Genomic DNA, 14,411 nt, shown 5'->3' on the forward strand with positions numbered 1-14,411 from the left:
GACAGCTGTCCCAGCCACTGAATGAGACACAAATCAGCAGTGCAGGAAGCTCCTCACTGCCATTCTGCACCTCCTTCTAGAGCTGCTTTGTGAGCAGGACACACCACATCCAGCACACAAACTCCCAGGTATCTCAGCTCTGTGCTCTGGGAATTGTCAGCACAAGAATTTTCCAGAAGCCCTTTCCCAATTTTGTGGACTACCAGCTGCCAGCGATCCTGGTGGCTCAGAGATGAGGAAAATGTCCTCTTTTTAAATCCCTAATCCTTTCCATGCCACAGAATCAGCAAGAGGTCCTGTCTGTTATTTTTAGATGTGCTTTAACATGACCTGGGAGGAAAAGAAGGAAGTAGGATTCTGTAGCCTGTGGTACACCAAGAGGAGTGAATAAAGGGTGTGCCCTTCTTAGGACATCAGTGGGTCCCACCAGTGCCTCCCCCACCCCAGCAAGTCATCTCCAGCATTACATAGCAAGATTATTCAATCTTGAACACACCCATCCCAAAGAGGAGCCTCCTCCAGGCCTGGATTTTCATTCCTTGAGACAGAAGCAGAGCATGCGTGGGGCCACGTGCTGTGTTCCAAACATCCCAGCACGGAGCCTGGCACCCTGCAGCAGGGAACATTCCTGTCATTCTGCAGCTCTCAGAACAAAGGAGAGCTGGGATGCAGCCACTGCCAGAGACCTCTGCACACTGAGTCAGGTTTTGGAGGTGCACAAGTTGTGAGCAGTAAACACAGAAGCCCTCTGGCATCTGTAGGGTTTTCACACATCCCCCAAACACTGGGCTGCTGCACAGAGCTGCTCTCTGTGTTCAGCAATTCTGTCTCCATTACCTGCTTTGGAGAGTGAAGAAAACCCCTGATCTAACACATTCCCTGTGTGTCTGGCCACGCAGCCTCCCCTCCTCACACTGACTTGAATTTCTGTCTAATCAGCGTCATAAACACACACACAGCAGGAGAGACACGGATTTCCAAATTTTCATTTTTACAAATGGATCCTGCCTGCATTTCCCCAGCCAGCACACCCTCACCCACTGTCACTGTCACTGCCACTCACCTTGTTGATGCTGAAATGGCCCTCAAACCTGCAGCCATCCCCATTATTGAGAGGGATCTTCATTGAGTTGTCAATGTGACCCACTTCATGCCTTCCCATTTCATCCTGGATGTCCAGTCCAACCACTGCAAGGGTGCGAGGGAGAAGACAATTTAAAAAAAAAAAAATCAAACAAAATAAGTATCAGGAAGGTGGCACAGGAAAAGGATGTATTGCCTTTACTTGAAAAAAAAAAAAATCCACACCTTTTTTCCTGACATTTGACTAACTGAGGTGATTTGTCCTTTGTCAAAAATTGTTATACCCCAAAAGCTTTGTAACCAAACTTTTCACACTGCCTATTTGATACAAATACACCTCCCATGTCCTGCCAGCTGCCTGCACTCCCAATCACACGAACAGAAAAACTTCAGGCAGACAAGGCAGGTGACTTGGGAAGAGCCAACAACCAGCTGGTGCATTCAGATGGAACCTGGGAGGTTTCTTGCTCCCAGACACAAAAAGGTTGCTATTAAAAAAAAAAAAAAAAGAGAGATTCAGAAAGAAGCCAGTGAAGGAGATCAGCCACTACCACATGGTCCAAGAAAACAGGTGCCCTGGCGTGGAACAGAAAGCAGCGGGATATTGGCAGAGGCTGCAGCTACTTATTTCCATCCTGTTACAGAAGAAGGGCCACTGTACCAGCCTGGGCCCATTTCAAGTATTACTCAAAGCACAAAGAAAAGCTGCTAAGTGAAGGGGTACTCACATTCACAGTGCAGGTTTGGCAAACTGATGTTCAGGTTCACTTCTATTTTCCCTCCACTGTCTTTGTCTGGGTCATCCACGTAGAGCTCATTAACTCTGCAGGGCAAAAACACAGATGGGTTCAGGCACAGGGCTGCTTCCCACAGGGAAAACTCAAAAACTTGCATGGGGATGGGGGAAAAGACTGGAAAGAGGAGGTTTGATTGTGTGATGGCTACAACAGAGTTACAGAGAGAAGGGAATGGGGGCAAATCACAGCTTAATTTGATTTTTTGCTTGGCAATGCAGGAGGCTTTAAACAAGTTCTGCACCAGTAAAACCCAAAACTTCTGTTCTGTGCTCCCTGTACCCTTCTCCACCCAGGGGTTTCAGAGGAGCTACAAAACAAGAGGCTAATGCTGAAGAGATGGCAGGTTATTGATCCAACCCTCCCCTCCCCTGGGCTGCTACTCCTTTTAGGCAGGAGGGAATCATGTGTTTTTCCATTTGTTCCATAAATAGTTCTAGAGAAAGGCTGCTCTCAACTACCCCCAGGAAAGCTCATTTGTGTCACTAATTGCCTTTTGTTATTGCCACCCAGCTGACAGAGCAGCAGCAAGAGAAGGAAGGCAGCACGGCATATTTGTATTCCTCTCCTTAATATCACATTCCAGGCTATGAATGGCAACCAAAAGTGGTGACTAAAATTGAGGAGAAGGGGATTTGAGCCAGGAACAGATGGGAAGAAACATCCTGGACAGCAGGATCTCACACACTCTACAGCAGCCTCCCAAAGAGTAATGTTGTCTCAGAGCACCCACAGTGCTGGCACGCAGCTCACAGGAGACAAAACACAGATAGAGAGGCAGAGAAGGCAGGAGTACAAATATTTATTGTTGGCACATACAATCCAATCGACACGTAAAAATAAACCAAAACAACCCCAGTGCTGAATTTGCTGAATGGTCCTGGAGAATCCACTCTGGGGAGACTCACCCCATTGAGCTGAGATGATGGCGAGATTGCCTAGAAGCTCTTTTCCCTGTTCAACAAATAAGATTTCATGATTTATCTTCCATCTGGGCAGATTATAAAGCTATGGGAGCTTAGATTCAGGCAAATTACATAAAATAAAACCAGTAAGTGCTCTGTAGCATTTTTATTTTACATTCAAAGTGCACTAAACTCTTTGACAAGCCCCACTAGAGAGTCCACATGCTAAGAGTCAAAGACAAGGCAGCTACAAGACAGACTCAAAGTGATTTTGCTCTGGTGATACACCTCTGGCCATGGTGAACTGTTTGCCCTGTGGATGCAGAAGAAACAAACCTTGACACTGAGAAACACACCTGCTGCCAGTTTTTTTGGAGGCAATTACTCACAGGTCAGTGGGGTTTGCAGACACTCATTTAAAACCAGCACAGCATTTGTCTTCGGCTTCACAGCCCTACCTTTCTCTGTTTTTAATTGGCTTGACAAGTTGCTTGCAATCATTACTCAACCTATTTTTCAAGTGATTAATAAAAATGACACAGAGGGAGGGGAAAGATTGCTCATCAGTGACCTAGTTAGCAGCTTTTTGGCTGAGCCCTGTCCTCCTGGGTGGAATGCATTCTCTCCTCTACGTGTTCATTACTGACAGATTGGGCAGATTGGATTAAGTCATATATCCAAATAGGGCTGGGAGAAGCAGCTCCAGCCAAGACTGGCATTAATCCCCCAGAGCAAGGCAGCTCTCAGTGCTGCCCGAGTGCTCCCATCCATTTCCCAGCTCCAGCCAGCCCATTTCAGAAGCCCTGGCTCCTTCCCAGCGCCGTGCCAGCCGAGATGCCCAGGGATGCCCAACCAGTGGCACCTCGGCGCTCCTGGCTAAAGGAGCACTCACAGCAGGGCTGGCAGAGCACAGTCAGGTCCAGCAGCTCAGCTCAGCATCCCATCTCTCTGGAGAAAAGCCCTAGCACGGGCACTGTTTGTATTTGCCGATCTCTAACCCTGAACCTGTCAGGAACCTTTCGGTGATGAGCGAAAGAAAGAAATTTCTGATTTCTCTGGCCAAAATCAGAGGATGAACTGTCCACAGGGAGCCCGTGGGAGCTCTGACAGAGGAAGGCAAGTGCTGAGGTCACTTGGCTGCTGGCTGGATCACTGAGGCACAGAGAAGTAGGGCAGCTTGTGCAGGTCACACAGCTCATTAGCTGCAGGTGAAGGAAACTGGTTTCCTGTCCCGCAGTCCGGTCACTGGACCAGTGGCTCCCAGCCTGTCCCTTGGGCAAGGCTCACGGCCGCTTCCTCCTCCTCCTCCTCCTCACCCAGTAGCCCCCTGCCCCTGTCCAACTCATGCTCCAAATTTCACAACCCAATGGATCACTGCACAGACATCAGGCAGCTTGTGACAGTGGATCCTTCCTTTCCTTCCCCTCATTTCCACCAGCAGCGTCACCTTCCATGGGGCACCCATCCAGCTGGATCCTGCTTCTCCCTCCCAGCTCCAGCCACTGCCTCCTCATGGCATGATCAGCTCTTGCTGAGGACCCAAACTGACAAATCCAGCCCCAAAGTGCATCCTTTGTGTGTCACTGATATTCCCTCTCACTATGGGGAACCAAGGCTACAATGACAACACACCACAGGCTGCACTCGGTGGGGCAAACCTCACAAGAAATGTTATTTTTAATAAACTGGCCATTCCTCTCCTCAAATATTTGGAGCACTGGAATTCTGGAAATCTCAGAGGTAATGCAAATTTCCATGGTCAAGGCTATTCCTTCCAGTGAACCTCTGGCACCCAGGTTTGGGTGGCAAAGGGCTGGCACTCACATGTCCCTTGCCATCCTCCTCCCCAGGGCCACGAAGCCACATTGCACTCACCCTTGCTACCATTAAATCAGACTCTCCTGGGATGTCAGGAAAAGCACTATTTACCCCCTCCAGCCACTCTCCCTGAAGGAGGAAGGTCTCTGGTGGAAGAAAAGAAGTTGACTCTTAATTTATAGCTGTCTGTCCTGGAATACAAAGTGTCCCAGGAGTAACAGTGCCTTAACAGTAAATCTGGGATGGTCACAAGGGAAATAAAACCCGAGGCCAGGCAGAGAGAGGCAGTGATATTGGTCATATTGTGACTCCAAAGACATGGTGTACCTTCTCCAAACACGTAGGAGTTGGTGTTTTCCTGGCTGCTAGTAAGGAATATTTGAATAAAAGCAGCACAATGAAGGAGGGCGAGGGTGCAGAGCTCTGAAAGTACAATGAGTACACACAACAGGTGAGAGCTGGACCTCCCACCCCCACAAAGCCTCCCACCACTGACCCAAGGAACAGGAGGGAAGTTTCTCCATGATCCACACATCAGGAATCTGCTTCACTTCTAGAAAGAGCCACTTGGAAATACTTCACATTCCTGAGTGATGCTGCTGGGCTGCTTACCCTGTCTGCTTACAAACTTCCAGCCTTCCACGCAAAAACAGGAGGGACCCTTAGGCCAGATCACAGCAATGGCACGAGAGAGCCAAGGACAAGGGGCCACAGCAGCCAGAGGGCACGCCATGGCTCCAGGGTTTTATCCAAAGAAAGTCAGACCTGTTCCCGGTGCTTTAGCTCTCAGATTTATGGCACAACAGCTCTGTTTCCCCAGAAACAAAACTTCCACAGTAACTTCTTTCTACCCAGCGGCTCTGGCCATTAACCAGCAGTTCAACAGCCGAAGAGCCTGCAGCCCTTTGGACCAGAGGGTGGGCACTGCATCCACCTTCCACAGCTCCACACACTGCGTGGGTGCCCTCTAAACACATCTGCCTTGTCCTCTATCCTCCTTGTCCCAAGTCCCTGATTCAGGTTTTAGCCTTTTTTCTCCCCCTTTCACAGCAAGCAATCAGCCAGAGTCCTCCTCAGTCACCAGCCACAGAGAAAATACAGCCACTCACTCCAGAAAGCTGCACTTTACCTTGTCCTCCAACTCCCAGGAGGCACCCTCTCATCTCCAGGACCCTGTGCCTAAGAGGGAAAATAATTATTCTTTCTTGAGGAAGCCCAAAGCTTCTCAAAAGACTTTCTCAGATGAGCCCTCTTGGCTCCACTTGCCCTTTCAGCTCTAATCAACCAGATTCCAGAAACACAACCCTCCAATGCTGAGATTCCTGCATCACCACATTTTCAGTGGTGCCAGAGCAGAGAGACAAATCTTCTTTTCAATTTGTGCGAAGAAACAACAACAAGCAGGTCAGCAAACTCTCTACTGCGTCATGTGTCTGCTGCTGTGACATTTGTCATCTTCTGCATCCCAATCAGCTCCTGAGTGTGAAGAAGCTTGTCCCAGATCAGCTGTGGAGCACAGCAAACACGCTGCCCTACAAAGGAAGGGATTACAGCTCTCCAGGAGACAGGAAGAAGGAGAAGGGTTGGAAAGACGTCAATGTAGACTTGAGTCAGGAATTGCAAATGACATCATGACACGACCTTCCGCTTCCTGCAAGCCCACACAGGGCACAGCAACCCCACACAAACCTCCAGCACCTCCTGTTAGGTAATCCCCACCTCGCCACGCAAACATCAATTAAGCTTCTTACCTGCCCACCTCTCTCAGGGCTCCCAAGGATTACATCCTTCTGCAGAAAAGTGTCTGTCTCAAGGTCAGTCCGCGGCAGGAGCAGGATTACAGCTCCAATTTCCTTCACCTACAAAGCTCTGCTGCCTGTGCTGGGCTGCTTGGCTCCAGCTTTTCATCTGCCTCAAATGTTTGAGCCAGCAGGGTTGGAGGTGCCTCCAGCTCAGTGGATTGTGGCATCTCTTGGCTTGTGCTCCCAGATGAGGGTTTGCAGCAGAAGGAACCCCTGGTGCAGCAGGATCACACTCTGCTGGTTGGTACCACTTCCATGGGCTGAGAGCCACAAAACACACCCCACACACTCTGCAGAACTAGGGGATAAAAAGCCTCTCAAGACAGGTCTGGTGACAATCCTGCTGCTCTGCAGGATCAGTCCTGGGCATGCAAATGAATCCAGTGTGGACAAGAACTCTGCTCCCTGAAACTCAAGGAGTTTTGCTTCCTCCCACGCTCCCGACAGCCTTCTTGGGGCTATCCTGTTTCAGGCCAGGAACTGGGTTTTGATCATCCTAGTGGGTCCCTTCCAGCTCAGGATATTCTGTGATTCATGTTTTATGCTTTCATGAAAAGGAAGCAATTTTACTGCAGAAATTCTGCTGAAGTAATTAATTGCCTTGTGGGGGGCTCAGCTTTCCAATTTGCAAACTTGTCACTTCAGATAGGTTTTTGTCTGTTATTACATAAAAAAAAAAAAAAAAAAAAAAAAAAGGCAAACACTGCCAGGAACAGTCTGTTGCTTCCTACAGTGTGCTGTGGCAGATGAATTAGTGTTGAGCACAAACATTCATACCACAAGCACCACATTCATACCCTCCTACCCCTTCCCCTGGCTGCCAATGCAAGGCAGACTAGATTAGTTAATTACATCTTTAATCCTTAATGATGGAATACTTGGAAAACTATTATTGATCTTACAGGGCATAATTCATGACCTAATTAGGGTGATAAAACTGGGAGATTATCATCTTGCCAGCTATTAACGTCTAGCGCTGATCTGAGTTAATTAGAAAAGAGATGGGTGATTTCTATGCTTCTGGTTTGCAGCACAGCAGCAGAGGAATGAGGAGGCTGCTAAAGGCAGGACAAGCCATTCCCAGCACTCAGACTACTCTCAACTCAACCAGCTCTTGGTCCTGCCCAGGAAAAACCAGATATGTTTAACCCTTTAGCTTAATTTCTTCAGCCATTTGAGTCATTGGCTCAGTGGGACAAGAGTGTTTCGTGCTGTTCACTTTTCAATGTTCAAATGTGGAGCACAGACCTCCTTTTCTTCATCTTCTACAGAACTGAGGAGATTCATCAAGGTTCTTGGAATCACTGAGGTTGGAAAAGACCTCCAAGATCATTGAGTCCAACCTGTGACCCATCCCCACCTTTTGACCCAGCCCAGAGCACTGAGGTGTTCCCTGGACGCCTCCAGGGATGGGGACATTCCAATGCCTGAAGTTTGGACTAAGTCTTCCAGTCACACTCAGTCTGGACTAAAAAAACCATAAAAATCAAGCAGATCCTTGACTTCTAGAGTTAAACTCACCCTCCCCTTAATGGCAATGATGGGTTGTGACTGAGGAAAGAAAAAAGCTCTTTCCCTCACCAGTACTTGACTGTGCTTTTCCTGGGAAGGATGCAGCCCCAGGTAAGTGCCAAGCTTGGATTTCCTTCATGGCTGCTCACAGGCCTGTTAGGGTCACACGATAAATCTGGAAGATGAGCAGCTTGGGAGTTTTCTACCCTCCTCAGAGCTGGTCTCCCCAGGAAACCCGTCAGCAGCCGAATAGGACATGCCTTTAGAGTGTGTTACCTCTTCCATGAGCTTCCTGCAGTGTCTTGGTTTGACTTCCTAACTGGAGTCAGCTCCTGCGCCCAGACACAGCCCCAGCACTCATTAGAAATGCCCACACGAGTTATGACACAGCTGCCGTCCTCCCCACACAGGTAATGTTTGGGTTTAGGGCTGTGACTCTGATCCTTGAGATGAGGCTGTCATTTCTTGGCTCTCTGCCACCCAGACAAGCCTTCAGCAGCTGAGACTGTAAATGCTACCACAATGGGCTGGTCAAGGAAAAACAGCTTTGAAGTTGGGCAAGAGCGGCCAAACCAAGATTTCGAGTAATGCCAGGCACTGAGGCTGCTGCACTCATGTGAACGTGGAAGAAAGTCCAGCAGTGGGCAGGAGCCAGTGAGTGTTTGGGGTCAGTGTGGTGCAGAGCAGAGCTTCTTTTCTCATGTTGCACCACGAGCTCAACAAACCACACCAACCTCTTGCTTGAAATGCAGCCACCAAGGGAAGCTCTCGGTGCTGAGAGTGAGACAGGAATCCTGTGGACACCTCTGCGCTGGAGGAGCTGTCCCTGCACACATCCCACACACAAAAACTTGGTGGAACAGGGCTCTGAGGGAAGCAGGAGTGCTCAGCAGGGAATCTGCCACGTCTCTGATGTAAAACACCAGGTAAAGTGCTCACCTTGTCATCAAAACTGTGCAGCTCTCCCCACCCAGCTTGGCTCTGTCAAGTGCTTTAAGGGAAATATGACACAGAAGGAGAAAGAGGGATGCAGTCTCACAGCACAGCTGGCAGTGACAAAGCAGGAAAGTTCATCCCATGTAACTGCACACCTATAATCATTCAGGTCCTGCTGGCATTGGGAAAATTCAATGTGGGTGAGGTATCTGTTGTAGGAGACTCTTAATACTAAAAAAACCCTTGAAGCTTGCAATAAAAGTTGATGAGAACTGAACAGTTTGCACATAGGACTCCTCCATATATTTCTAAGTATTTGGATCATGGGAAAATAAGGCTCAAAAACCTTCTTGAGACAGTTTTTCCCCTGTTATTTGCTATTACCCAGTTTAATGGCAGCACAGAGCTCTCACAAGTTCCAGACCATGCAGAGCTCCCAATTCTTATTCCCAATGATGAGGCTCTGCTGCCTCACTGCCAGTAATACCTGAGTGAAAGGGAACCACAAGAGGCTCACAACAACTTGTACTGCGTTTCTCAGAAGATAAACCAATGAGTAAGAAATGGAAAATAAAAGTTCACTCCTGCTTTCGAAGTTGCTGAACTGGGAAGGACTTGAAGTGACTTTTTGAAGTATTTCCGCTGTTCTGGGAGAGCCTTTTCACAAGTGCTGGGGGTGAATGTTCCCAGCAAGAGTCTGATGACTTTTAACTCATCAGAAGGAGGTTGTCCTACTCTTTTGTGTGAGCTTTTGTCTTGGACAGTCCATGACGAATCAGGTTCCTGCAGTCATTTGTCCCAGACTCTTGTATGACATCCTCTCTCAAATTTTACTCCTTTATTGCCTGCAAACACCTCCTCCCCACGCAGCTCCTGCTGGGAAAGGCACTTCAGCATCTCTCTGAGGTTTTAATGAGGAACTTGTCAGCTGAGCATGCTTACAGCACTTCCCAATATTTCTGTGGAAAATGCATCATATTCTTAAGGAAAAAGCAAGAAGAGGCCTCAGAGAATTATGCAATTGTGCTGTTCTAAAAGGAATTTCTAGTCAGGAAACTGCCACTACTACAATAACTGGGTCAAAACTGGGTAAATATTACTAATTCCTCCTGTAACACATTAACTGAAAGAAAAAAGAAAACCAGGCAAGAGGATGAGGAGAGCAAGAAAAAGCAGTGCTTTACTTGAAGCAGTCTGTCTAGCTTTTCTGTGTTTTTTAAAACAAGAAACCCAAGGAAACTCAGCTCTGTGAAGTGGCTGATAAGGTGACCCCGGATTTCACAAGCAAACACACGGAACTGAAGTCAAAGAAACAGTGAGCAAGCAATTAATCTGAGATGCCATCTCTGAAGTAAACGTGCAACGGGCACAAAAAATGATCTCGAGCTTGATCACACTCCTGCCCTCAGTTAAACATTAGTCAAGCTTAACATTATTCCTGAAATTATACTCTTGATCCAAAACAGAGCTGCACAAAAACAATGAGAGAGTCTCTTGGTTATCAAAATGGTCCATCTAAGCAAGGTTTCAGAGGCTTTTAGCTCAGCACTGACATCTCTTGCTATCAGGACTATCATGTGAGCCTGACATCAGTTCCACCCTTCCCAACTATCCAGGAACTGTGCCTCACACTCAGTGAGCTCACTGCCACATCAGCAGGGTGATGGAGAAGGTTTCCTAGAGCCCAAAACAAAGGTAGATGTGCTAAGAGCTACTGAAAATTTACTTTGAGGCAGGAAGAATATGAGATCAGGGGGAAAAAATAAAAATCTGATTAACTCGGTGTTAATAAGTACTTCATACGTGTTCAATGAGCAATTTTTAAAAGTAGAAATTATTTTCATTTTTCTCACAGCTGTCACCACCTGGGGCAACTTGTCCTCAGGCACAAAACTTGTGAATAAGGTTTTCTTCTTTCAACAAAAGAAGAAAAAATTCACACATTAATAAAACTACCTGCATGAATCAGAGATTCAGCTCTGACATAATAAAAAAAGCAATTATTGATATTAAATTAATAATTCTTATTTTATGCAATCCATTTCTCCATGCTGCTAATTATGCAATCCAGCATGCAGCTAATAAAGGATCAAGCAAGTCTGGAACAGCTTCCTCTATCAAAAATAGTTCAGAACCAAGTTTGCCTATTAATTTTAGCAAATTAAAAAGCTGAATGGATGTCTGAGAATTTGGACTCAACCTAAAGGAATCCCAAAGCTATTAGGCAATTAAATGACCTAGTGAAATTACAGGAATATTTCTCTCAGATAACAGTAAAGCTGTAAAGATTCACATCCACACAAACAGGGGAAAACATGACTTTTACTTACATTTCAGTGGCTATGAATCCGGTGAGCTCAGACAGGAAGAGAAACAATATGAAGAGACAGCAGCAGACAGAGACTGGAACAGAGGCAAGGAGAGGGAAAGGTTAGTTTTGTATGTCTAACAAAGACAAAACCTGTTTTCAACAGCCATATCACTGCCCCTATGGATATGCCACCCATACACAATTGAGAATTAACAATTTTTAATGTCCATGACACAGAGGAGCCCACCAGAGCAGTGACTTCATTGCTATGCCAATATCCAAACATCCTGAAGAACCATTAAAAGTTATATAAGTTTATGAATGCATAAATACCAAAATTGTGTCTTTCCCGCTGAGCAAACACTACAAGATTCTGCACACAAGAAAAAAAAAAAATAAAAGCCCTCAAATTCACATAAAATCCTGACCACTGCATCCCCACCCTTGGAACTTACCAAAGGAATGTCTTAATTCTGCTTTCAGGCAAGATTATCCAGAAAAGCCTCATCTTAATTTCTTTGCCTCTTGCAGTGAAAATATAAGCATCCCTTGGCTTAATAATTAATGACCCATAACAGGGATATCTTCCACTTTTGGACCACTTTTTCTGTCATGATTTCCATCTCCCCACAGCTCCTCCATTCTCCATTTTCAGCACACAATGCTGATCTGCCATTGTCATGAAGAGGGAGCTCTTCTTGACACAGCTGCTTGACAACATCGCTTCTTTGGAGCCTTGGCCCCCAATTTTATCACTATTAAAACCTCCAGAAGGCAGAAAGAACCAGCACCTCCTTGTTCTGAAAGCACACAGTGCCCTTACGTGGTGTTTGGGGGATGAGGAGACACTTTGGCTCTCGTGTAAGGCACCTCAGAGCTGGGACAGCAGAGTGGCAATACTGGAATTGTGCAGCCAATGACTTCTCTAATTTCTCCATTTGCTGACAAACTGACTCTGCAGAGAGGGAAAATCCCCACTTAAGGAATTGTGAGGTACCCAGACAACAATTCCTAGGAATTCCAACCTGGAATGGCATGGAGGGAACCCAAAGCAACTGGAAATGTTACAGTTTGTTCTCCACCATGAAATTATTCCAACTGGAATGTTACTGTTTGGTCTTCACCAGGAAATTATTCCAACCCCTGAGCAGGGGCATTGAGGCAGCAGTGACAGTCACCCACACAGGAGGGGCTGGAAGGAAGCATGGTTGTAAATCCTATGGATCAGGGATGACTGGAGCAGGCAAGGATGTGCCAGCTCAGGAGGACAGGGCTGCACTGTGCCTCTGTGTTAAACACAATACCCAAATTCACCATGAATCACTCACAGAAAGGCAAAGCAGGAACTGACAGGCTCTTCCAGGGCTGTGACAGCCAGAGCACAATCCCAGCACAACCCCCCCACCCCAGCACAGCTCTCTGTGAAATGACCACTTCACCACAGCCACTAATTAGGGTTGAGAAATACATTTTTTAAAAAAGCCATGTTCTTCAACTTTACTCCACATGACCTGTACAGCCTGACTGCCCATTCCTTTGGGAAGCTCAAGTAACAACAGGCTGGGAACAATTTTATCACTCCCTTGGTAAAGAATGGGACAGGCAAGGGAAGGAAAGAGGTGCTGAGGGCAAATACTGAGACAGAGCCTTGAGTGACCTAAAGCCTTGTGCCTCATTCTTCCAGCTCTGAGGAAAGAGAAATGCGTTGCTTCCCCTTCCTCATCAGATTAATTTCAACTGGGGATTCATTTATTGACCCACTCTACAGTGCAAGGGATCCCTCGTACAGAGATGCCAAAATCAGAGGTGCCAAAAAATCTACTCGTTGGATTGAGGAAAGAGAGGAAAAAAGCCCTGAAGACCAGTAGGAAAACAGGAAGCAAGAAGGGATATTAAGTCCTGTAGAGAAACCTCAGATGGACACACAGCTGCTCCCAGGTCTTGGCTGTCAGGACACAGAAGGTCACCAGGGCTGTGCCCCAGCTGAGCCCCTGGCACGGGGCACCAGGAGAAAGGTCTGCTCAAAGCACAGCACAAATTCTTGTGAGAACATCCACACCTACATAAGAGCCCAAAAAAAGAAACCAAGGCAGCACATGAGTAGATCCAGTGTTTGTAGTGCTGATCATTGACAGAGAGACACGAGATCTCTGATCTCTGGCAGTTGCAGGGGAGAGTGTTTGACAGATACAACCCTTTTTTCTTTAATTGCTTCCCATATTCCTTGCTGCTTGTTATAATCCCATAAAGGCTTTCCACAGCATCAGCCAGACCTCTCTGCTCTCAAGCACTTCTAGGAAAGCTACTACTAACTCTCTTAACTAAATTCTCCCCAGAGCTTCCTCTCTCCTCCAATTTTTCAACTTCCTTCTCTGCCACTTATATAACCAAAATACCTTCTTTTCCAGTACTTGCTCCCTCAAGTCCATCTTCAGTTCCGCTCTTGCAGTGAAGGTTCGTGACAATACTTACCAACACAGCACAGTAAAATTCCACTAACCTATATCTAAAAAAACCTGCAAGAATGCCCTGAACTGCCTGGCAGGGACTGACTTTCAAAGCTTCTCAATGAGCCCAGTCCTCAAACCACAGAGTGAGTTTTGAAGCTGTAAAAGAGATTAATGAGGGTGGACATGAGAGGGGGATATAAAATCATGAGCAGCCTGAAGGAGGTGAGTGGGGAACAACCACTCACTGTCTCTTCCAGTGTGGGAACTACATGGAAAGGGGAGGTTAAAAACAAGGGGAGGTTTTCCTTTACACAACTGAATTCTGAGGATTCTTGACTACAGATGCTGAGGTTGCTTAAGAAATAAAACCTGTTAGATTACAAAAAGGAATCATGCATGCCCTGAGGAAGAAATCCATTGAGGGATACTAAACACAAGGAACCAACTCCAGCTTAGGAAGCTCAGGAGCCAACTGAGCAAAGCCTGGTGAAGTGTTTAACCTGCCCCTCCTGCTCCTTCTCAGGCATCTGCTGTCAGACACTCTGGGAAAGAGGACACTGGAGTGTTAAACTCTTCCTATACACACACATTTCCAGGGCAGGGGGAGTTTTTGGCATGAGACTGATGTGACAGCATTATCAGTTACTCTCTCCAGAGGCAGCATTTCCTCAGTGCAGAACAGGAGCTCCTCTCTCAGCCTGGAGCTGCAGGCACAGATGATGTTCCCAGCACAGGAATTTATGCACGGGGTGCTTCAGCTGCTTCTTTCACAGTGAAGGCTTTTACCTGCTTCCATGCAA

The 14,411-nt window shown here is 46.8% G+C and overlaps 1 protein-coding gene across 1 annotated transcript in view; it reads right to left on the minus strand.

Annotated features, from left to right (window-relative positions):
* The window catches only part of ERGIC1 (endoplasmic reticulum-golgi intermediate compartment 1), a 57,889-nt gene that overhangs the window by 18,552 nt on the left and 24,926 nt on the right, over positions 1–14,411 (minus strand). Inside the window, exons 3-5 of the mRNA XM_002195755.7 lie at positions 11,181–11,253; positions 1,812–1,906; positions 1,064–1,188 (exon numbers count right to left, since the gene is read on the minus strand). Coding sequence (XP_002195791.2) covers positions 1,064–1,188; positions 1,812–1,906; positions 11,181–11,253 — 293 coding nt within the window. The remainder of the gene's footprint in view (positions 1–1,063; positions 1,189–1,811; positions 1,907–11,180; positions 11,254–14,411) is intronic.

Source organism: Taeniopygia guttata, chromosome 13, assembly GCF_048771995.1.
Source record: "Taeniopygia guttata chromosome 13, bTaeGut7.mat, whole genome shotgun sequence".
In the NCBI taxonomy this organism is placed as follows: domain Eukaryota; kingdom Metazoa; phylum Chordata; class Aves; order Passeriformes; family Estrildidae; genus Taeniopygia; species Taeniopygia guttata.